General features: G+C 42.7%; 1 protein-coding gene and 1 long non-coding RNA gene across 4 annotated transcripts in view; one reads left to right on the top strand and one right to left on the bottom strand.

The window, feature by feature from the left end:
* Window positions 1-2,778: 2,778 nt before the first annotated feature.
* On the bottom strand, window positions 2,779-6,464 carry LOC140704318 (uncharacterized). Its single transcript, XR_012083438.2, has 2 exons — window positions 6,164-6,464; window positions 2,779-3,215 (listed from the first exon to the last, which is right to left on the bottom strand). It is a non-coding gene; the product is annotated as an uncharacterized LOC140704318 (long non-coding RNA).
* Window positions 5,717-24,830, top strand: part of TTC7A (tetratricopeptide repeat domain 7A) — a 180,999-nt gene continuing 161,885 nt past the window's right edge. The window contains exons 1-5 of one of the 3 annotated variants that reach the window (XM_020796886.3): window positions 5,717-5,950; window positions 11,266-11,429; window positions 12,364-12,532; window positions 22,521-22,651; window positions 23,115-23,236. In XM_020796886.3, coding sequence (XP_020652545.2) covers window positions 5,776-5,950; window positions 11,266-11,429; window positions 12,364-12,532; window positions 22,521-22,651; window positions 23,115-23,236 — 761 coding nt within the window. In that variant the 5' untranslated portion in view covers window positions 5,717-5,775. Of the gene's footprint in view, window positions 5,951-11,265; window positions 11,430-12,363; window positions 12,533-13,628; window positions 13,673-22,520; window positions 22,652-23,114; window positions 23,237-24,830 lie in introns of those variants that run through there. The other 2 variants (XM_020796884.3, XM_020796888.3) reach the window with 2 other exon arrangements.

Below are 24,830 nucleotides of genomic sequence, written 5' to 3'. Positions count from 1 at the left end.
TCTCCTCAAAAGGACCCAAGGTGCCTTAAATCATTGAAAAACAGTATTTAAAAACTAAAAACAGTAAGTATACAAATGTTTAAAAAGAATTAAAGTATTTGACTGACTGATTGATTGATTGATTGATTGATTGATTGATTGATTGATTGTATTTATACCCTGCCTATCTGGTCAAACAACCACTCTAGACGGCTGCCAACATATAAACCATTTATAAAATATAACAACATTTTTACAATCAATAGAGAAGTTATTCAAAATAAAAGAAAGGAAAAAAAGAAAATATTAAAAAAAAAAAGAAATCAGGCATTAGCTGGAGGGAAAGCCTGCACAAACATCGAAGTTTTCAGTTGGTTTTTAAAGGTGGCCAGCAAAGGGGCTGCACAAATCTCTGGAGGAAGGTTATTCCAGAGGTGAGGAGCTACCACTGAGAAGGCCCGGTTTCTTGTCCTTTCCTTCCGGGACTCCCTCGGCGTCAGGCTCCCCAGCCTCACCTCCTGACTCAATCGAGTGATACGGGTAGATTTTGGTGGGAGTAGGCATTCTCCCAAGTATTGAGGCCCTAAACCGTTTAGGGCTTTATATGTAAGCATTAAAACTTTGAAGTCAATGCGGAAGCGTATGAGCAGCCAATGCAAAGCAGCCAGAGTGGGAGAGATATGCTGATATTTCCTCACTCCACTAAGGAGTCTGGCCGCCATGTTCTGCACCACTTGACGTTTCCGCATCAACCTCAAAGGCAGCCCCATGTAGAGCGCATTACAGTGGTCTAATCTCGAGATTACTAGTGCATGTACCAAGGTGGTGAGCGCCCCAACATCAAGATAGGGATGCAGCTGGGCTATTCGCCAAAGATGAAAAAAGGCGGTACGGACCACTGACGCCACCTGAGTTTCCATGGTGAACGCAGGGTCCAGATGGATCCCCAAGGTGTGAACTTCACTCTTTGTGGTAAGAGTCATTCCCCCAAATGAGAGAGAGTTTCCCAGACCACTGACAGTGGGGCCATCAACCCTCAGACCTCCGTCTTGTCCGGGTTCAGCCTCAGCCCATTTTCCTGCATCCATTGCAGCACAGACTCCAAGCAGTGCTGAAGGGACAGAACGGCATCCACTGCAGTTGGAGAAAAAGAGCTGTAGAGCTGAGTGTCATCAGCATACAGATGACATGACGCCCCACACCCCCTGATGACCCCACCCAGCGGCCTTATGTAGATATTAAATAGCACTGGAGGGATGATCGAACCCTGTGGAACCCCACAATTGAGGGTCCATGGGGCCAATAACCTCTCCCCAAGCTCTACTCTATGAGGACGGTTCCTGAGGAAGAATCAGAGCCACGCAAACGCGTGGCCACCAATTCCCAACTCGGAGAGCCTCCTCAGGAGGATACCATGGTCGATGGTATTGAAGGCCACCAAGATGTCAAGGAGGACCAACAGAGATGTTTTGCCCCATCAGCCTCCCTGAGCAAGTCATCATACCAATGCCATTTCTGTACCATGGCGCGACCTGAACTTCGACTGGAAAGGATCCAGGGCATCTGTCTCATCCAAATGAGCCTAAAGCTGATCGGCCACCACCCTCTCCACCACCTTGCTAATGAAAGAAACATTGGCAACGGGCCTATAATTGCCAATTTCGTCCACCATCAAACTAGGTCTCTTCCTTATGGGCCTAATGAATGTCTCCTTGAGGGCAGGAGGAACCCTGCCCTCAAGGAAAGACCCATTAATTATTGCTGTGGCCCATACTGTTTCAAAATGGTAAATAAAATCAATATGGAAACACATTTAAAACAACAGAGCACAACAGTCCATTTAAAAATCACTTTCAGACCACCAGTCATTAAGGAAAAGTTTGCCTGAATAGAAAGGTCTTTCCTGCTTGAAGAAGGACAGCAAAGATGGGGCCAGCTTAGCCTTCTGTGGGAGGGAGTTCCAGGGTCTGGGAACAGCAACAGAGAAGGCCCTCACCTGTCTCCCCCTCAAGCACACTTGTGAGGGTGGTGGGAGGAGAGAAAGGCCTCCCCTGATGATCTTAATGCCTGAGCAGGATCATAGAGGGAGGTACAGTCTTTTAGATAGCTTGGACCCAAGCTGTTTAAGGCTTTATAAGTTAAAACCAGCACCTTGAACTGTGCCTGGAAATGGGTGGGCAGCAAGTGGAGCTGCTGTAACAGAGGAGTGGTTATATGTTCCCTGTAACCAGCTCCAGTTAACAGTCTGGCTGCAGCATTTTGGACCCTTTGGGGTTTCCAAACATTGCAAATGCAGCCCCACGTAGAGCGTGTTACAGTAATCCAGCTGAGATTTAACTAGGGCATGAATCACCATGGCCAGGATCAGACTTCTCAAGAAATGGGTGCAGCGGGCACACTAGTTTTAACTGTGCAAAGGCACTCTATATATGCATAAGCACTCAGTTGCTTCTGTTTTTTCTTTCTTCGTGCAGATCTTCCTGCTGTGTTTTTAATTATTAAGTCTGCTAACTTGCTCACCCCAGACTGGCTTGAAAGAGCAGCTAGCGATGAATTGTACACAAAGATACAGTGATCATAGCACAGCCTGGGTCTTTGACAGTTCAATGAAATACTGCAGGTTTTTGGCTTTTCTTTCCAGAGGGAGGGCATGAAAGGACTCACAAAGTGACTCAGTGGCTGATGCTAAAAATGGTAAAGCAACCCCTCTGTTGTTCATTTCAGGGCATACACAGTTTTTCAGTTTCCAGACCTAAAATAAATCCCACTCTTAATTAGGAAAGTTGATATAACTAAATAAATATTTAAAAATGTTTATTGTCTCTTTATAGTGTCATATGGCTCTTCCTTGTTTTTTAGGACAGCAGACTAAAGAGGGCTAATTCTTTTGGAAATTAATAATTACCAGGATTACAGAGGGAGGAGGGAAAAGCGAAGTAACACTTTCCTCTGCTGCTCTATTTTTCAGGATCTCTCCTTGGGAGCTGTTGTTCATTTTAGGCGGGGAACTTCACACATTTGGCATCAAGATGGCGTTTCCTCTCAAAGGAGGGAGTTTTCCTCAGGACTTCAGCAGGAGAGAAATGAATAAATCTCACCTTCATATAATTACTAGCGCTGATGCTGTTGATACCACTGGCAGTGTCAATGGATAATGGGAATTGTAGTTCAGTTGATAGGCCAGAGGTTGTGGATCCCTGCTTTTTTATTTTCCCAGACGTCTTTGTTGGTGAGTTCTAAAAACAACAACAAATACATCTCACTTTTTAAAAATCACCCTTTCATTTTATTATATTTCATTTCACTTCACGTTCGGAATAAGAAAAACATACCTGGCAAGAAAGCCAGGGTAGAACAAAATCCACACAACTAAAGAACCACAAGTTTGTGTCCCAAATCTTGGCCAAGGCTGTGTAGAGAAAGCATGTTTTCCCCCAAAAGAGATTGGTGCTAGCAAAGATTGCCTGATGTTCTGTGACAGGGAATTCCACATACTGACTGAAATTCTGTTGCAGTCAGTTATGCTGTGTAAGGTTGGTGATGTCATCAACTGTGGTGTTGTTTCAGAAATTATTATTTTCAATTTCTCCTCTAAAAGTCCTAAGGCTCTCCTAGAATCCTTTCATAATTAGGAAGCATTTCCATAATTTAAGACTTCCCCCTCCATGCAGTGGCCCCAACCACTTCCCAACAATGAATGGAATTCCACAAGATCTTTGGGAGCATCTGGGGAGAAAGTAAAAATAAGTTTAATTTCTTTAAAAAAATCACCTGAAACCATACTTTACACAACAGGATTTCAGCCACTGGGGGCCAGCACAAAAAAAAAGGCTTTGTTGCAAAGTGTCCCTTACTGCACTCCAGAAAGCATTTGCTAAGAGCTGCAGGTTGGAAAGCAGTGGTGTAGTGGTACATTTGGAAGCAAAGATGCTCATCATGACAGTCGCTTTAGCCAGGCTACCTCCAAGGAGAATCCAAAACCAAGGTCGAACTGATATTCACAAGTGAGTTATAGCAGTTTTTGTTTCTTCCAGGAGCAGATATTTTGCAACGCTAAGGAGTGTTAATCGCCCATTCAAGATCAAGCTGCTTTAGCATGCTCTACGACAACAGGGATACTTTTCAAAAAATATACTACTCCTGGGAAAATTCATTTTTCTCCCAGCTAATGCTGAAGCTGTGGGAAAACAAAGAAGTTGTAGGAGGAGTAACTGAGGCTGGCATGCCACTGCGACTGAAAAAGTCTAGGAGGTTTTAATTATGTGAACTTTTGTTCCATTGCACTACTGCTGGGTAGGGGTGAAGTAACCAACGAGACATCACTGTAGGAGGGAAGGAAATGTGGAAGTTTTGTTCGTGGAAAAGAAAGCTGAATTCTGCCTTGGTTTCAGGACGTGGTAGAGTGCCGAGCAGAAGTGTGTCTGCCCCTCGAGATCTACCCCTTGGTTGTATTCCCACGGCAGAGAAAATGCTAAAATAAAAATCTGAATCTTCATGTCATGGTTTGAGGTTAAATATTCCTGTCCAAGGACAGAGGAGGAAGACCTCCTTTGGCAAAAAAGCTGTGTGCCATTGAAGCAGAGCAAGCCTCACCCAAAAACTTCAGGGTGAGGCATACACCCCGCTCAGACCATGATTCCATAGAATCATAAAAAGTGAAGTTGGAAGGGGCCTACAAGGCCATCAAGTCCAACCCCCCTGCTCAATGCACGAATACAATCAAAGCATATCTACCAGGTGTTTAAGTTTTTCTGGAACGTCTCCAGTGTTGGAGCACTCACCAACTCCCGAGGTAACTGGTTCCACTGTTGTACTGCTCTAACAGTTAGGAAGTTTTTCCTGATATTCAACAGAAATCTGGCTTCCTTTAACTTGAGCCCATTGTTGTGTGTCCTGCACTCTGGGATGATCAAGAACAGATTTTGCCCCTCCTCGGTATGACAGCCTTTGTAATATTTGAACAGATCAAGTGTCCTAGAGCAAAGCTGGCCTAAGATGCAGCTGATCCAACAGATGGGGACCAGCTGTTGTGGACTGCAACTTCCTTCACCCCTAGCCAGCATAACAAATGGGGAAAATAAAGGCAGGTTGCAATCCAAGAACATCCGAAGGGACCAACCATAAAACATTGGAACAACAATAGCAACAAAAAAGACAAAACAGAGGCTGTCCCACATAACAAGAAGAGAAGACTCTCTGGAAAAGGCAACAGTGCTCGGAAAAGTTGAAGGAACTGGGGAAAAGACAAAGAGGCAATGCAAATAAGGAAATGCACTGACTCCAGAAAGGAAACTCAGCTTTGAATGTTGCAAGAGCTGAGCAGGACTGCTAATGAGAAGCCACACATTTTTGGGGGGTCGCCGTAAGTCAGAGCCAACTTTGACCGCACATAACGACGTAAAACATGTCATGAGGCATGTTTCAAGGAAGGGGTCGTCGAGTCCCACCCCCTTGCCCCAAGCTGCCTCCCCACTGCAACTCATGAAGCCCACCCGGGTCAGCCCTTGGCCAGTCCCTGTCCCCTGGATGGCACTTCGTGGCTGGTTTTCCTCAGTTGCTGACTGGCACACATCTGGATCTCTCGTGTGTGTGTTTCTGTAGTTAAACAGCTGCCCAGTAGCTAAAGAGGCTCGAACTGCTCTTTCCCAACACGTCCACAGGAAAATCAAGATTCTGCACATGCTCCGGGAGGGGAAGGGCGCCCGGCTGCTCCCCAGGCGTGCCTTTGCCCGCCTCCCTCCCTGCCTGCCTGCCCGGGACTTCCCTGTTGTGCAGGAGACACCCACCCACGTAAAGATGGCTGCGAGAGGCTTGGCTTTTCACCTGAAAATGGAAGAGGCGGTGGAGAGGTACCGCGCGGAGTGTCAGTGGGAGATGGAGCTGGCAGTGGTGGGGCAGATGAGGGCGAGGGCATCCAGCCCTCGCCACAAAGGGGCCAAAGGAGGACACGGACCTGAGGTGCAAACGTCGGGTAAGTTACTTCTTTGTTGGAATTGGGGGGGGGGGGGTAAGAGAGATCCCTCAATAAGAGGAGCCCCAGCCGGCTTCTTTGCCCGAGGAAACGGAAGGCGAATTCAGCCGCAGCTGTTGGGTCTCCAACGAGGGTCTGCGAAAGTGAAGACTTGCCAGGATCGGGGCTTGCAAAATCGTGCGCCGAGGGAACTCTCGGCTGCTTTCCACCCACCTCCGGTCCACTCTTCCGGCTGGGTTCGCGCCGATCAGAGAGCAGCGTCTCTGGCTCCTGCCCGTTTGGCATCTCTCCTTTGTCGACTCTTCTTGTATGAAGTGATCGCGTCTTTCCACGTGCGCGTCCTTTTGCGAGAGGACTTCATTCACACGTTACACCCACGGTCACGCGCTATTGAAATAAGACCGTTCGGGTTAGTTTTGCATTGAGGAGAAGCAGCTTTCACTTAGAAATGAACCCCACACATCGGTTTGATCCGATTTACGCGCCGGGGCTACCTGTCACCCGACGCTCTCTCGCTCTCTTGTCTTTTTTTTCAATTTTATATTTTGTAGTTCCCCACAGACTCGCTGCCGCCTTTTGTCCCTTTCATGCAAAGGCTCCCGACTGGGAAATCAGTCGTCGTTCTGTCTGACTGCAGAGCCTCAAAGGAAATCAGCAAATTTTACTCGTTTTAAGTTGTGCCAGGCGGAGCTGTGCTCTTTAGGAAAGCAGCTAGGTCTGTTGTCCTAGATATTACGTTGAACTGGGAATAACTCCCAATTAACTCAGAGGACCAGATTCTGGATTCGACCTTTACAGGATTGCAATAATCACTTTGGTCTGTTGGTTTGCTGAGTAGGGAAGAAGTTTCCCTGTATCTTATTGACTATCTGCACCGTGAAGGGCAGGGCCAGCCCCAACCATTTTCCTGTGTAAAGAGGAGCAGTATGTGGATGGTGTTGTGTGTGCAACTTGCATAATACCCCAAATGAGCCAAATTATTTTGGAACATAGCATCCCTAGTAAGGGAAGTAACAAGTTAAAAAAACACTAACAGTTTGGTTTTCATTTATGCGCCACCCCCAACCTGCTGCCTGAGGCACACCTACTGTAGTTCATTTTGTGTCACAGATGGCCGGCCTTCTCCTGGAGGAGAAGTCCTCTCTACATTTTTCTGTTTTATCCTGTGCTTAAAGGTGGCTCATTCAGAGCAGCTCACCTGATTCTTTGATGAATGAACACTCACTCCTTCTCCCTGTTAGAACTAGCGCAGGCTGAAAGGTCTTTTGAGGACTGTTTCATTGGTTGGCAGTCTAGTGGTGCTTCTGTAGCACAAGGTTGGGGAGACATCCAAGGCCCCTTTCAGTAGGATGGCCCCCAGCCATGGTACAGCTGAATTACCATGTTTTGAAGGATGTGCAAGAGGAATACCAATTTTTTAAAAATCAAAATACGCCTCCCTCACTTTTGTTAGACTATTAACTGCAGAGGCTAAAATTATCTAATTGCACCACAGAGACATTTCACTCACCTGTGTCGTTTCTTGCTATACCTATGACCTTATAATGTCGGTTACAGCCCAGGGATGGCGAGCAGTGTTGTGGTAATGGGGTAGAACAATGGGCAACATTCTGTTGCTGTAGATTTACACCAGTGTAACCTGGATTGGGCTCTGGAGAAAGCTTCCCTTTCAGGTTGCAAGGTTCCCTTGGGCTTCATTTTGCCTTGGTGAAGCCTTTGGCAACCTCAGGATCAGGAAAGGGAACATTTAATACTAAATAATTGTTGCTGGATTGTCAATGGAGTTAAAATACAATGTTTGCTGTCACATGATGTGGTGGCGGCTTCCGACTTACTGGTCTATCCCATTACTTAACACCCCCCTTCTAAATTGGGTTCAATGTGTTTTAGGTTGATTTAAATTTGGATGGTTACATGAGGAATGTGCAGGTGCAGATTAATTTGAAAGGGGGTTGTTTTATTTTCAACAGCAGCAAAGTTTTTTTGCTTCTCCACCAAAGGTCCATTTATTTAATCACGATGTGGAATCAATTCACTGAAAGCAATTCCCCACAGGTGAATGCCTCTGTCCTTGTTTTAAAAAATCTGTTATCTGATGCAAGCACTATATCAGATACCAGAAATTTTTAAAAGTGCCCATCACTGCCCATCAGCTGGCTGGTGTGGGCTCTGCTAAGCCCCAGTGACCCAGCTTTGCTATGATGATGCAGTGGCTGGCTTTGCTGCCCAGAATTTGTGGCTAGGAGCCAGCTGAAAGCAGGGGTGATTTAGTGCCTTTATAAAACTCTCATTATTTGCAGTTATTAGTAGTCTAAGTAATGTAAATATATTGTATATTTATATTACTGTATGCTTATATTACAGTACTGCCACACTGGGCACCTTTAAAACCCAACTAAAAACATGGTTATTTATCCAGGCCTTCCCTCCAGCCAATTCTTGATTTCTCTCTTACTTTTCCTTCTTTATTTTACTGCTGTTGCTGTTGGATTATTATGTATTTGTCTATGTTTTTATTATCTGATTTTATATTGGAAGCCGCCTAGAGTGGTCCGGTGGGCCAGATAGGCGGGGTATAAATCAAATAAATAAATAAATAAAAATAAATACTGTATACAACAATGTTTCCTCAACAGGACCTCTTGTCAGCATTCTTTGAGGAAAAGCTGAAATATTGAATCAGTTTTTGTAACGTTTTTAAATCTGAAGACGACAGATTGGCTAGTTCTAAAAAGTGTGCATCTTTTAAAACTTTAGGCACTTGTCTTTTCTTTTTAAGGCTGTTTATCTCCTCAGGGAGGTGGCTGGAAAGAGAGAAAGATTGAGTGAGTGGAGATGATTCATCTTTTCATATCCTGTTAAGTCATCTTTGCCTGCCCAGCAGCACAGATGAGGTAGAAAAAGAAGAGGCGAGAAGAAAAGATTATGTGGTCTCTCTTCTTCAGCTTTTGGAGACATCGTACAGCTATGTTTATCTTAGTCATATCACAGAACATCATATAATTTAAATCGAAAAGAGCTTTCAGTTTAAAAAAGGGTCTGGGATGTAGAAAATTTTCACCAGGTGCAAGCTTGTCCTTTCTGCTTCAAAGCAGGGCCAGGGAGCCATTTTGTTTCTCTGAAGGGGTTATACAGCCAATTTTAAACTGACAAGGAGGCCCTAGCCAGAAGCATGCATGCATACTTGCTATATCCATGCACTGCTATATGCAAGACAGAAAAAATGGGAAAAACATGTGTCAGTCCCTATATATATATAAAAAGACAACTCTTCCAAACTCTGGCTTTTGTATGGTTAGTCTTGTCCTTTCCATGGAAATGAGGCTGTTGTGGGCAAGAGAGTTTTCTGTATCTGCAAATAATAACTTTGAATTTGCTTAGGTAATTCCATCGGAGCAGAGCCCTTCTTTAAGAGGCTGCATTAATCTGTCCTTCCTGCTTGTGTTTATAGGATATATTGCTGCAGTGAATCAGCAATATATGGTGAGTTAAGATCATTGCCTCTGCAATCATAGTGGCTCAGATAGTTTCCCTAGTGGCAATGCAACATTCCTTGGCTTCTTGGAATTACAGCCCAAGGAACACTTGAAATAAGCAGTAGAAGCACTCCTAGAAAGAGGGCACCGTTTCAGACAGCACATTTTGTTGCATTTACTATCCTGTTCTAAAACTACAACTCACCCGACAATAAAATGCTAGCAAATCAATGAGAAAATGAAGGGTAAATGTTTCTCCCTACTGTACTAACGTTCAGTTTAACAAGGTTTTACTAGGGTGAACATATATAGCTATATGATACATCAGTATGAAATGGTACAGTCATTTCCAGGAGTGTGTCATTTGCTATCTTTACATCTTTAAATTAAATCTAATTCGGCTATTTTTTGGAGCTTGAGCAAACATGGCTTTAACTGAGGATATAAATGTAACAGTCTGTTGTTGTTTAGTCGTTTAGTCGTGTCTGACTCTTCATGACCCCATGGACCAGAGCATGCCAGGCCCTCCTGTCTTCCACTGCCTCCCGGAGTTTGGTCAAATTCATGTTGGTAGCTTCGATGACACTGTCCAACCGCCTCATCCTCTGTCGTCCCCTTCTCCTCTTGCCTTCACATTTTCCCAACATCACAATCTAATCCTGTGTAAACTCCTCAAAAATAAATTGTCCTGTTTTCAGTCAGAATTATTTCCAGGTAAGTGACTGAAACCTTAGTTGTGTGTAACATGTCCATGAACAGTAATTTGGACTTCCTTTTCTGGAAGTGTGGAAGAGAAACTTTGACCCTCTCAGTGCTTTGGACTACTGTGTCGTCAGTCCTTTACACTTGGCTTTCTAGCTAGGCTTCTGGAAGATGAAGATCAAAACATCTGGAAGACCAAAGATTCCTTGTTACTTCTTTCTAGGGATGCCTGTTTTGCAAGAAATTGACAAAAACTTGCTGGTTTAGGACGACTTTTCTGATGGCTGATGCTAACTGATGCTGTTATTAGAAGCTGGTTCATACTTTTTATAGACTGCTGTGTTACTGTAGTTATACTTGTTTTACATGTTTTGTCTTTATATTTTATAATGAGACATCAGAAGAACGCTCAAGAAGTATAGACAGGAATTTGTAAATAAAGGATAAGTAAGCAGATCCAGATGAAGTAGGCTTCATTTTTTTCTAACTGAAATGCATTTGAGAATGGAGTCATGATTTGATTTAAATCCCCAATTTTGTCATTTGAGCTTCTAGGGTCAGTTTGTATTCATTCATTCATTCATTCATTCATTTAAATTTCTGCCCTACCCATCTAAACTAAAAGTCTACTCTCGGAGGCAGATTTGATCCATTTATTTGTCTTTCTCACAAATCTGAATCTGGAACCAAACCACAATATTTGGCATTCCCCAGGTTCTTAGAATGACAGACAGCTGATGTAGCTAAAATATGCTTTAGTTACTTGACTGGGAGAAAGGTAGCATATAAAATAAATAAATAATGGAATTTTAAAAAAGAGAGTGTTTAGTACTATACATGATTTCTTCTATACCTCTCTTATATCTTAAGGAAATTTATAATGCAAAACTCATATTAATAGGAGTAAAAACGGTCCAGATCACATTTAATGGGCAAAATGAGAGAATTATAAAAAGTTTCCTAGTTAACAGAGAATCATGCAGGCTTTCCATCTTTGGCACTCAGGGTTAGAACTTCCTTGAGTAAGGAAATGTTTATACAGTGGCTACGATTTGACGTTTATCTTTGTGGCCTGCTATGTATGGGAACATGACACTGTGTGAAACTTTTCTTTATTCCATTCACTGTGTCTTACAGAAGACTATGGGAATCTACTAGTTGCAGAGGCACTGCTGGAGCTGTGTTTGAAAGAGAACCTTGCCAAAATCAAAGACGCCATTCCATTAATGGAAAAAAATGAGCCCAAAATGAGCGATGCTAAAAAGCACTTGACTGGAATTCTGAATCAAGGGAAATTGCCGGTAAGCATCCCTAACAGACAGAAAAATATAGATGTTTCACATGCTGCTATTGATGTATAGTTACAAAGCTTGGATAACAAAATTATGGGCTCCTTCAACATTATTATTATTTTCTTCTTCACAGGTTCTGTGTTTCTTAATGAGCCCAGGAAATGTGCTATTTTCTTCCTTCTTGCAGGGCTTTTCTTTTAGAGGAAAAACCCCACACCATTCTTCATTAGGAGTCAATACATTAAAACTTTCTGCATCATATATACTAATACCAAAGTGAGATCACAAGTGCTAAAGCTCATGCATCAATGCAAAAGAGGGATATACTGTCAGCCATCCCTCCCCCATTTGTGCTCTGCAAAGGTGTGGGGGTATTTTTGGTGCCTCTTAGATGGAGATAACAAAATATGTGCATTTGTGGTAGCGAGATCTCTGTATTTATGACAGCAGGTGGTTTTGTTCTTTGCCCTTTTATTTACTTTCTTAAACTAGAAAAAGAAAGTTGCTACTGCTGTAGCTACTAGAGAGGTAGTTCAGTTAGCTTGATGGTGTTTCCATTTGTTATGGAAGGACCCAGTATGAAAACATAATGTCATGATGCAGTGTTGTTACCAAACTGCACTTAGGGGCAAAAAAGACTTCTCCCACTAGCCACTAATTACTTAAGTGTTTCAATTGTTGCTGGATCTCTAGAAATCCCCATTCTTAGCAGCTAGCTCATTAATTTCAGTGGAAGAAAGAGATCCATGTGTGCATTTCACTCAGTTAATGGAGCAATCTTTGCTAAGCACTTCTCAGTATATCAAGATTCACAAGGAGTGTATATGAATGTGCTTGACTATTTGGTACAAATCGAATTCTGAAGCAAAACAGTCACACTGTATGTATCATTACATTTCATTATCATTATCATTGACAGTCTGTTGTTTTTCCTTTTCACCAGCCAAAAGACATGACAGAAGCAATGTTGATCCTAGCAAAGCTCCATTATGTGGAGGGTTCTTACAGAGATGTTCTTAGCATGTATGTGAGAGCTGGTCTTGAGGATATGGTTGTAGAAAAGAAGCCTTTGTATATGCTGCGGCTACTATCTGAAGCATTTGTTATCAAAGGTAAATACGTTGTCCACACTTACTGGAGTTATTTGTGTTTTGGATGATGATTTGCAAAATCAGTTTGCATAATGTTAAAAGTACAGTAGTTTCTTCTGAATGACATTAAGTAGCATCACGTAGCATCACGGAATGTGTTTCCCATCGCTTCAAACAAAGAATTACGAAGCATGTCTGCAGTGGAAATCTTCCCAGGAAAGACAGATAAAAAGCAGAAAAACAAGAAGCTGCTATGGAGAGAAAGAGGGGTAATGTTGTAGTACCATGTTTCCCCCAAAATAAGACAGGGTCTTATATTAATTTTTGCTCCAAAAAACACGTTAGGGCATATTTTCAGGGGATTTCCCCCCATGTACCGTAGAACAATCTACATTTATTCAAATACAGTCATGTCATCTTCTTATGGTTGCTGCACAATGGTGGAGGGCGGGGTTTCACTTAACTGTGGCTTATTTTGGGGTAGGGCTTATATTACGGGCATCCTGAAAAATCATACTAGGGCTTACTTTCAAGTTAGGTCTTATTTTTGGGAAAACGGGAATTGGATAGCAATAATTTAAAGTGGATCCCATGTTGCAGGTTTAAAGGTCTAGAAAAGTTGAAGACTTTTGTTGACTTGCTGGTATGGAGTAGGAGTCACACCATTACTTGACTTCTGAGCAAAATGTTCTTTTCCAAGCAGAGCAAAACAGCACTTACTTTTATAGTCGTAGCATCCTAGTGTTGGCTCTTTTCTGTAGCCTCTAATCTTTCTTAATAATGCTTGGCCAGTTACCTTGAGCATTTGATTTTTGTTTCTTCTTTGTAACACTTTATATTTTGTCCTTGCTATCATCCCCCCCCCCCAAAAAAAACCTTCACAATGAAAAATAAGCTCTCTGACACCTTCAATTCTGTTTCATTCTGTTGGAGGGAGGGATGCCGCAGGATTGCTTGGGACACTTGTCTTGCTAATTTTTCTGGGTACTTTTTTTGTTTTTTATAGAAAGCTCTCTTATAGTCGTCTTTTGTTTGCTTTCAGTGCTTCTTATAAATGTTGCTGAAATAGTTGCTATCTATCTATCTATCTACTTTCTACTCCTTTTCAGCATGCCTACCAGCTTTTTAGGTGAATGGGAACTCTGAGATGACCTTCCATTGGTATGTAAAGATAAACACTAAAATTCTACCAGTACCATAGGAATGAACAGTTCGTACATTGATAGTCAACTTAATGTGTGCAGGTTGATCTCAAGGGGCCACTGTTTTGTGGATTTGCATGTTTTACTAATATGCTCTGTTAGTTTGGGGACAGCTTTTTGATAGTAGAATATCTTTGTCACTTCTCTCTGTATGTGGGAAATGCCTGTGGTTTGATAGATGTTTAAGCTTTTTCTGCTCCATGACATCATTACTAAGCAATGGCTTGTTTTTGTGTTGGTTTTAACAAAGCATGTGGAAGCTTCTGGATCAGAATGGGCTGGACATAGGTTTAACCCTGCTGGTACATCTCTGGGTGATTTGCAGGATGTAGACAAGGATTTCTCAGAAGGACATGGAATGAATTTTCAAACTCTTCACCACTATTCTAGATCTGACATTTATATCCTATCTTTCCATATAGAAATAATATAGATGGCTGGAAATGCCTAGATCAGTAAATCCACAATAAAAGCTGTCATAAAACATCAACAGGATCATAATAATAAAGAAACAGTCATAATGTCACAATCAGCCATTGTCAATTCTCAGTTGCGAGTAATAGTAGACAACCAAGAGAGGTAGTAGAAGAAGATAATTGAAAAAGTCGTAGCTCCTTGTTGAAAGATGAACAGTGGTTGACTAAGCCAGACTTATATTGAGTGGCTTTTCTAATTCTGGATGTCATCTATTCAGGCAAGCTTTCCCTTAATTACTGGCAGTCTGAGAGGGGTTTTTAAATAGATGTTATGCTCTGTTTTAAATGTGTTTCAGTATTGATTTTATTACTGTTTTTAATGTAATACTTGTTTAATTCTTTTAAAATATTTATATACCTACTGTTTTTAGCTTTTAAATACAGTAATTGTCTTTTTAATTACGTAAGTCACCTTGGGTTCTTTTTAAGGAGAAAGGCAGGATAAAAATATTTAAAATAAATAATAAATAAATAAATAAATTACAAAAACCCACTGTTTAGTGCCCACTACTGTATGTTTTGAAAGGACATGGTGGCGCTGTGGGCTAAACCGCAGAAGCCTGTGCTGCAGGGTGAGAAGACCAGCAGTCATAAGCTCGAATCCAAGCGATGGAGTGAGCGCCCGTCGCTTGTCCCAGCTCCCGCCAACCTAGCAGTTCGAAAGCATGTAAATGCGAGTAGATAAATAGGTACCATCTCGGTGGGAAGGTAAAATGGCGTTCGCTAGTCACGCTGGCCACGTGACAATGGAAAACTGTCTTTGGACAGGCGCTAGCTCTGTGGCTTGAAAAACGGGATGAGCGCCGCCCCCTAAAGACGGACATGACTGGACTGAAAATGTCAAGGGGAACCTTTACCTTTACCTTACTGTACATTCAACAGCAGATGGGCTTGGAAGAAGGTTTCAGAATTGGTTATTGCACCTGAACAGGTTCATACGGGGGAGGTACGTCTTGATTTGATTCAAATAAATTTGACTGAAATAAAATCCACCCTGCATGAGACTTACGTTGTATTCCTAGACGTGGTGACTAGGATTCAAGATGAGTTACTGTGTTGGTCTCTTGTACGCAAACAGTAGAGGATTATGTAATATTCTATTGATGTAGAAACCGATTATGTTTTCAATTTTGTGGACTTGAATCCACTAAAGGATAGGTTCCTAAGAACTGTATGGCACTATTTTCCAAGCATAGATGCCTAGAAATTGCATTAGCAGTCATTTTTATTACGTAGCTCATAAGATTAGATCAGTTGGTGTAACTAGATCTGTAAGCCATTCTTGGCTACAGTAATGTACAGACAGAGACACTTGTGTCCTTTGGCTGGTTATCCCAAATAGATCCCATGACAGCCCCTTGAGAGTTGCTACATCCTGACCAGGGTAACAAACAAGCAGTGGGGGAAAAATAAGTGCTCTCTAGGGAGTAACACAGGTGTTAGATGTTATTGTAGAAGATTCAGTTCCTTAAGGAAGTTGAATTTGCTAATGTGGCTCAAGCTGTAATTTAGCGTTGAGTAACCTACAACTCATATTTTACACTACTTCTGACAATATTCTATTCATAATTCTGGTTGTGTTTCTCCTGGCAGGAAAGGGGGAAAGAGGTAGGATTGGGTGGGAAAGAAGTGGCACTACCTACAAATGATTCTGAGCCTACTTCTGAGCATGCTACCCCTGACTGTCCAAAGCAAGGATTGGGCAACATGTGGCCCTACAGATGTTGTTACAGTTCCTATCATCTCTCACCCTTGGCTGTGCTGCCTAGGGCTGATGGGAGTTGTAGTCCATCATCTGAAGAACTTTTAAGATGAATGAGTGCAATAAGAGGCAGAAGCAATCTGTAACAGAGCAGTGGTTGAAAGATACCCTGTATCCCAGAGCATCATCCTGTGATTGATCAGTTAAGGATGGCTTTGACATGGCATTAAATTCACTGATTTTAAAATCAAGTTCCAAATTCTAAAGAGAAGTTACATATCTCTCATCATTGACTTATACGAATGCAGCCTTGATCGAAAAGAAAAAAAAAAGACAGTGTTCTTAAGGTCTAAAATCATAGGTGGATGATCCCAGTGGGGCTGAGGGCCATTTTCTTGATGTGCTGGGGGCGGGGGGGGGGGCGGAACAACACACCATCAAGGGAAGAAGACCAAGAGGACCAGTGCTAATTTGCATTTTTCAGAAATAAATTCATGCAGTGGTTAGATACTATAAATTTGCTGCTATGATGGGTTTCTGTTAAATGAAAAATGAATTTATTGAAAGCTAATATTTTAAAATTGAAAAGCCTCTAGTGTGTTTTTAGTTTTAAATCAAGTGGTTGACTGGTTGCCTACTCAAAACATGGAAGAATTATCGCCCACACCTTATAAACGGTACAAGGGGATTTTTGGGCAAAATATGTATATATATTTTTTAAAATCTAAGTATTTTGTTGAGTAGTCGGAGGCAGGAGTGCTGAGGACCACAAAAATGGTGCGGAGGGACTGTGTAGGGTCCATAGGCTGTGAGCCACTCACCTTTGATCTAAATGTAGATCTTTTATTCTGCAGGGTAAGAGTCAGGGAACCAGATCCCATTGTCTCACCATTTCCTTCCAGTGCTTTGTAACCAGAAGTCTGCAGATTTGTGTTTTTGGATGAAAACTCCCAGAATTTCCTGGCCCAGCACAATCCAAAAACACACATTGTATTTACTTATTTGAATTATTTTTACTCCAACTGTCTCTTTGAAAAGGACTCGAGCAGAGCTGCAAAGCATTTGCCCACCTCTACCAGCAAATGCTTTTCAGTTCCCCTTTTTCCGGGATCTCTGCTAATCAAAGATAATATCATATTTCTAAAGGATAAATAGGACTTACTTCATGAGGAGAGGAGTTTATGTAGGTAAATAATAGGGTGGTGGGAAGGGAACAGATTGGGCCAATGGGTAGGGCACAGCACATTTGTAAAGGATTTTGGAACTTATATTCCAAAAATGCAATATTTTCCATCTCTGTTTGAGGAACCACATAGACTTCAGAGTTGCTAGGCTAATCCCATTTTTGAGGATGTAGGCACCAAGTAGAGATGGGAGTATTTGTATTCGTAGGCGGGCGCAGCAGTGCCTTCCTATCGCACCATGCTCTGCAATGGATTAGCCACTCTTGGCTGGAGGCAGGATGACAAGCCTCTCTGCCAGGTTGCGGAGTGGTTAATCCATTGCGGAGCACAGCGCGATAGGAAGGTTCTGCTGCGCTTGCGGCAGCGGCCGAACGATGAGTGGACAGTCCATCCCCATGGGGCTGGCCCTTTGTTATTCCCACCTGCGGGGGGGGCAGATATTCGTATTCATCTACGAATACGAATAGCCCCATCTCTAGTACCAAGCCTTAGAAAATCAGCTGGTGGGAATTTGTTCAGTAACCTACTTATAGGTGCTTCAGTATAGGAAGGACCTGACCTTCCAAACAGAGGAAATATTTACTTTAAGCCGGCTCTCAAAGCTTCCTAACAAAGGAAGCTATTGCCAACATTTAAAAATTAATTGCATGTCAGCAAGTTGAATCTGATTGTGGTGATACTTTCCAGGTGCTCCACCTCACTGAGCTACCCAACCAGCATAATAATGTGCTGTCACATTGATTCCAACTTATGGCAATCCCTTTGTAAGGTTTTCTACTTAAAGATTTTCAATACCTTGGTTCAATCACCAACACAGACACAAACTGTAGCCAAGAAATCAGAAGAAGATTGAGACTTGGAGGGGCAGCTATGGAGGAACTAAAGAAGCACCTTAAAGTAAGGATGTAAGGCAGTTAAAGATGAGATATTGCCCATTATTGTGTACAGATAGATGTGAAAACTAGACAGTGAAGAAAGCTGACAGAGAAAAAGTAGATTCATTGGAAATGTGGAGGGAAGCTTTTTGGATACCAGGGCCTGCTAGAAAGACTAATAGGTGCTGTGGACTGCTCAGTGGAACAGATCCAAGCTTCATTCTTACAGATGAGGGATGCAAGATGCGTCTCCTATGCCACTCTATATCTAGAAGTGGGTCAACACTTGATAAAGACAAGGGTGTGGTTGAGATCAATAAAAAATTTGGCTAAGAATCTTCTATAGTTCAGACCAGGACAGTCTGCTTTATCAACTTCTAGAGGACATGACTGCCCCCATAGGATAATCCAGTTCGGTTAAGAAAACTAGATTGATGGGCATTGTGATAGAATCTTTGGGTTTGATGTCCCAACTGGAAGTATATTGAGTGATAAGATGCAGGCTATTGGACATACAAGCACAGGAACTGCAGAATGCTGCGAATAAGACCTGTTTGCTGATGAGTCTGCAGAGTCCAATCAAAGCTGGTCAACCAGCACGGTATCCGTACCTGCTAAATGCATGACCTTTACCCTTGCTAGACGCAATGCCATTCCATTGGCAGTGGTGTATGGGAGATTCAGTGGGATTCCAAACAGAGAGGGGTGCTGCTTCTACAAGCTGGGTGGAGTGGAGTCACTCTCCCCCATGATTTTGTCTTGTCCATTCTATACAGATCTCCACAGGAAATATTTAGACCCGTTTTTGTTAAAGAAGAGAGGTTCTTCAGATTGTGACACAGTGAGATATATTCTGCCAAAAGGAGAGTCCGTTACAGTGGAGAATATGGCAAACGTTTTTGAACCATGAGGAGCCACAGACTGAAACATAACAAATTTGCAGATCCAGTTAATCAATAGTTTGTTTGTTGTGGGAAAGCCTTCGCGAATAGTTTGTTTGTTATCTTGCATATGTAATTTTTGTGTGTGGGTGGGTGGGTGCGTGCGTGTGCGTGTGTGTGCCAGTAAAGGCTCTGACTGACTAATAGGTGGATGCTACAACATATCAAGACTAAACTTCTCCCAATGTGAAAATGACTAAAATAAGGTTATTATATGTCAGGAATATTATGAGGAAACAAGACTCACTGGGAAAGACAATTATATTGGGAAAGTTAGAAGGCTGCAGAATGAGAAGATGACCTAGCATGATGTAGATTGGTTCAGTAAAGAAAGCCATGGCCTTTATGATGCAAAACCTGGCAGGGCTGTTATTGATAAAATCATCTGGACATGATTTGATGGCATAGAAAGATATCTAACTGAAAGTAGAAGTGGGTGAAGATTCTACCATAGGTAGTTACGAAAGATGAATTTATAATGAAGTATGCACAGAAACATACCAGAAAGACCTTTGATGGTCAGGTGAGGTCATATTCGAAACTGAAAGACATTTAATGTCCAGAAAAGGGCCAGCTGTGAGGATGCTTTACTTTTCTTCATGCATTCCCTGTTGCAGTTTAGGTATCTGACCACATGGGGGCAGTTGCTGTAGAGTTGAAGCCTTCTTACCTACCGTAGTTTACATCCGAGGGGATCAGGGACGTTTTGTCTCTGTGCCTAACCTGTGCGTAATTGAGCAGATTTAAATCCCTATTCTTCCATGTGCACGTGTACACACAGAGAGAACATATTGCCTTGTGCAGAGAACACTCACTATCCATGTGGATATTTCAGTGTAGTATCTTGATTTTAAAAAGAGGATTTGGTGCAGATAGTTCTTTTCTGAAACCACAGGGGGGTTGGGGGGGATGTTCAGATATTTTGGTTACATGTGACATTTCATGGGCTGAACATGCAAGGGTTCTGCTTGTGACGTGTGTATCACAGTGTGTATGAAATTGAGAGATTGATGACGTGGCTGACGCTTTGTCTTCTGCATAAAGATAGCTCCGTTTTGCAAAGATCAGATCCTACAGGAAGAATACCAATAAATAGAAGGGATTTCTTCCCCCGTATTCCCAACACCTCCTCTGTACATTCTGTGCAGCGTTCACGCTGAGTAGGCACGATGGAGGAAGAATGGCCATGTGTGGTATGGATGTAGGAGTGACTGAGAGACGGAATTTTGAAAAGAAAAAAAGAGAAGACACATAGGAAGCTGCCTGATTAGCAGAGGATGCTGAGGGTAACAAGCCTTGGTCTAAAAAGAGTGGGAGAGATGATCCCATCCATGCCATCCGAGGTGGCATCTGAAACCAACACCTCTGACTGTAGCCGCCGTTTCGAAACTTGCCTTTAACAAAGGAAGCTGGCTGCATAGCTCAGTGGTTTATGTATATGCCTGGAGTCAGAGGTGAGGAGTTCAATTCTCCACTGTGCCTCCTGGGAGAAGAGCCAGCCTGTGTAGCCTTGGGCAAGCTGCACAGTCCTGGGGCAGCCTCAGAAGAAGGGAACAGTAAACCACTTCTGTGTATTCTCTACCTGGAAAACCCTGGAAAGGATCACTATGCACCAGAATTGACTTGAGGGCATGCAGTTATTATTTAACAAAGGAACTCAGCATGCACATCTAGCTATAACTTTTGGAACGTTTATATATCTTCTGCATCACCCACATCTCTGTGATTCCCAGCCTGATGAAAACTCATACATAATTGAAAACTAGTTTATACTTTTAGTGATCTGATAACGAAGCCTTCGGGAAGCCCGGAGCTTCCACTCCGGGAGGCAGTGGAAGACAAGAGGGCCTGGTGTGATCTGGTCCATGGGGTCACAGAGAGCAGGACACAACTTAACAACTAAACAACAACAACAAACTAAGCCTTGCCTTCAGATTGCCCGACATTGAGTTAGACCAATGGGCCATCTAGCTCAGCGTTGTTGTAATGCTCGGATGAGCACTGTGCAGCCCATGCATGTGCAACATGTCGTCCTCAAGTGCCAAATACACTACAGCGCCCCAAACAATTCAATTTTTTTCATTCCTTGAAACATTTTGGGCTGAAATAGGCTCTTTTTGTCCCCTAGGTGTATGGAAATTGACCCTAAGACACCCCCCCCAAGCAAGTGCTCTGCTACTCAGCTGTGTCACATTTCCCTTGGGAGAAGATAGAGAGGGAATTAACTTACCTGTTGCATACAAAAGTAAAGGATCCTAATTGGAAAAGAATGGCGTGGGAGTGCCTTATTGTTGGAACTGCATCTCCTATCCAGTGTTTTTTTAAAAAATAAGTATAAAACCATTATGTGCTGAACGTGGCCTAAATATTGCATGCACAGAAATGAGCTATGTGATCTGGACAGATAACTCACATGTGTATGTTGTGTTAGTGGCAGCAATTTATATGTTGTTTTATAGAGTTGCGTGCAAGAGACAGATCTGTGCTTCAAAGCCTTTGCAGTCTTTGTTTATTTTCTGTTCTTTCATTCCCTCTTATATACTTTAGCCTGGGGTAGACTTCAGGTTTGCAAGGTACACTTCTGGGTTTTTCCTTAGAATCCTGAGACATATCAACAGGTGTAAAATACTTGCTCAGGTGCATGCTAAAGAATTATGGCAAAGGGTGCCTCTGTTCATACGTTGATTCCAAGAGTTTGAGCTCAGTAACAGAACTACCTTGGCAGGTCTGTTTCATAGGACAAGAAGCCACTCTTGGCTTTTTCCTGCCTATTATTTATTTTAATTGTCACCAGCTGGGAAATAAGTGTGAGTCAGAAACCCTTGGTGATCTGCAGCACATCAGTCAGAGATCTACTGGCAGAACTAAATTGTCTTCTGCCCATGCCTCATTTCTTGCTTATAGTTTCAGGAATGGTGGGGAAATAGTGTGAGTCACTTCAGAATTTGCCTAGTACAGTCGTGCCTCACTTAACAATTACCTCATTAAACGACGAATCTGCTTTACGATGGTTTTTTGTGATTGCTATTGCGACCGCAAAACGATGGTTCAATGGGAAAAATTTGCTTGATGACGATCGGTTCCCTGCTTCGGGAGCCGCTTCTTCGCATTACAATAGTTTCCAAACAGCTGATCGGCGGCTCTCATAATGGCCACCCGCTATGCAAAATGGCTCCCCACTGCGTTTAGGACGGATTCCTCGCTTAAGAGGCATCGGAAAATGGCCGCCCTATGGAGGATCTTCACTGCATGATGAGGTATTTCGCCCATTGGAACGCATTGAACGGTTTTCAATGCATTTCAATGGTTTTTTTCATTTCACTTGATGACGATTTCGCTTAACAACGATTTGAATGGAACGGATTATCGTCGTCAAGTGAGGCACCACTGTACATGTGTTTCTGTATGTATGGAGGAAGGGGCCAGAATGTGATGCATTAATCAGGTTTTCTGAGCTAATGCCCTTCAGATGTGTCGGACTTCCACCGTCCCAGCTGGCTGTGGGATGGTAGGAGTTGAAGGCTAGCACCTCTGGAGGGTATCAGACTCAGAAGGCTGCATTAAATGGCAGCTGATCCCATGGTGTTTTTCAGCTTGCCTTTAAAAGGGAATTCTTTGTGTCTTTGCAGGATTGGCACTGGAACGGTCCCCTAATTCAATAGCTTCTCGGGCCAGGCTCTCGGAAAGAGAGGAAGAAGTCATGGCTTGTTTTGAAAAGGCTTGTGTGATTGCCCAAGTGTTCCTGCAAGAACTGGAGAAGGTAAACAGAAGCCTCATTAAAGTGCCCATTTGACTTTCCTGAAGGTCAGGAGACAGAAAATCTGCAAGGTGCCTGCCACTCACGGCTAATGGCTCTGTTAGTTCTTTGGATATTATTTCCCTTTTCTCTTTACCCAGGCCTTTTAAATAACTCCTCAGTGGGGCCCAAGTTATGTAGGCCTGTAGAATATTACTAGAAGTACAGGAAAGTTTCCAGATAAATGTAGACACCTTGCATTGGCTGCCACTGTGAAAACAGCACAAAAATGGTCAAGACTGCCATAAAGAAACGGCAAGAATAATTCAGAGCAATTTCTCCCTTTTCTCTGCTTCATTCCATTTCTCAAATGTTATCCATTTTGTCTGTGCTTTGGAGAGAAAAACTGTGACAATTTTGAACAAATGGTGGTCCCTGTTCTTCTGTAATTATGATATATATTTTCCCCTTCCACCTGCATTAACAGAGCTTCAACAATGGGCATGCAAGAGGCATAAAAGGAGGGCATGCATCTGCTTCAGATTTTGAACTGCCTTACTTCCTGGAAGCTGCCCTGCAGAGTGCCTATGTGACTCACTTGAAAAGAGGGTAGGTAAAGAGAACAGCCCTGCCATCCCAGATGACTTGATGTTGAATGTGGTTTTGTGTAGGCATCCTTCAGTCTCGAGAGACTATGGTAACATGCTCTGTATGGAGGTCTTGGAACAGCGTCTAGGGTGGCTGAGAAGGCCAATTCGAGAGTGACAATCTCTTCCACATTGAAGACAAATACAATCTGTCCCCTGTCCAGCTCTCTTGTTTTGCTTCTTTCGGGACTGCCTCTTTGCCTTGGCCTGCTGTACAAGTGTCTCTTCAAATTGGGAGAGGCCATGATGCACCGCCTGCCTCCAGGCTGAAGGGTCAGATGCCAAGGTTTCCCATCTGTTGAGGTCCATTCTTAAGGCCTTCAGATCTCGCTTGCAGATATCCTTGTATCGCAGCTGTGGTCTCCCTCTGGGGCGATTTCCCTGCACTAATTCTCCATACAGGAGATCCTTTGGAATCTGACCATCAGCCATTCTCACGACATGCCCAAGCCAATGTAGACGGTTTTGTGTAATGCTGGTTGAAATCTTGTAGTGCAGTTATACAAGTGGTGTAATTTTTGGAAGTGAATTGCCATGTTAAGAAATTTCCATACACATCATCTATTGCATGCTTTGTCACACAACTCAGTTTGCAACAGGTAAAATCTACAGAGATTTCTTAACGTAGGGCAATTCATATGTAAGTGTTACCCTGTTTACAGAATCGCACAACAGAATTTCAGCCTCTCTATGTTGTTCAGTGCTCAGAAATACTTCCTTTTTGGACTAACTCCCCAGAATCTCCCAGTCAGTGGCATCTCCCAGTCAGTTGACATCCAAAAAGTAGCATTTCCAAGTGTTGATATTATCCTGGGCTTCCTTGGCTTTACTTGGAAGGAAATGCAGGATGTGAGACCATCAGATAAATAAATGCAATAAAAATGCATCACAGGCTTACAGTACTCTGCTACAGTGTTAATGCTGTTTGATGAAACACAAGGGATGTTAAAGTGACACAAGCACCCCAGACATATGTTTAGTTAATGCTGGGGAGGGGGGTAAGTACCATAGCAGAAGTGGTGTCCTGATATGTGCCGCTAGGTCAGGGGTGGGCAATTAATTTCTGTTGGGGGGCCACATGAAAAATCTGAACTGTGTTTGGGAGCCAAACCTACTTTACTTAAAAATGAAATGAAACAGTGATGTCATGATAGTTTTTATTTTAAACTTGTTAATCTTCACAAATACTAAAGAGTTTTTTGCAGTATGTTAAAGATAAGCAACTGATCAACTTTAAACAAAAAGCTATAAATGGTTTTGATGTTCAAAACTGTCTGCGGGCCGGACAGGAGCGGCTCGCGGGCCGTATGTGGCCCTCGGGCTGCACTTTGCCCAGGTCTGCACTAGGTGCATCCAGAAGGAGATGTACTTGGGAACCCAGGTTAAAGGATTTATTTAAAGACCTCCATAGTGTGTGCCAATCCTCTGTTCAGTGCAACTAATCTGCCAGCTAATTGTGCGTAAGATTTCAGACTTGTTCTCCACTTAATCACACAGAAGTGTAGATTAATCATTAATCCAAATGTCAGTTTGTCATTTTGAATTATAAGAAGCCT

This window comes from Pogona vitticeps, chromosome 1, assembly GCF_051106095.1.
Source record: "Pogona vitticeps strain Pit_001003342236 chromosome 1, PviZW2.1, whole genome shotgun sequence".
In the NCBI taxonomy this organism is placed as follows: domain Eukaryota; kingdom Metazoa; phylum Chordata; class Lepidosauria; order Squamata; family Agamidae; genus Pogona; species Pogona vitticeps.
Note: the sequence above shows the minus strand (reverse complement) of the source record. Positions and strands in the feature narration are given on the sequence as shown.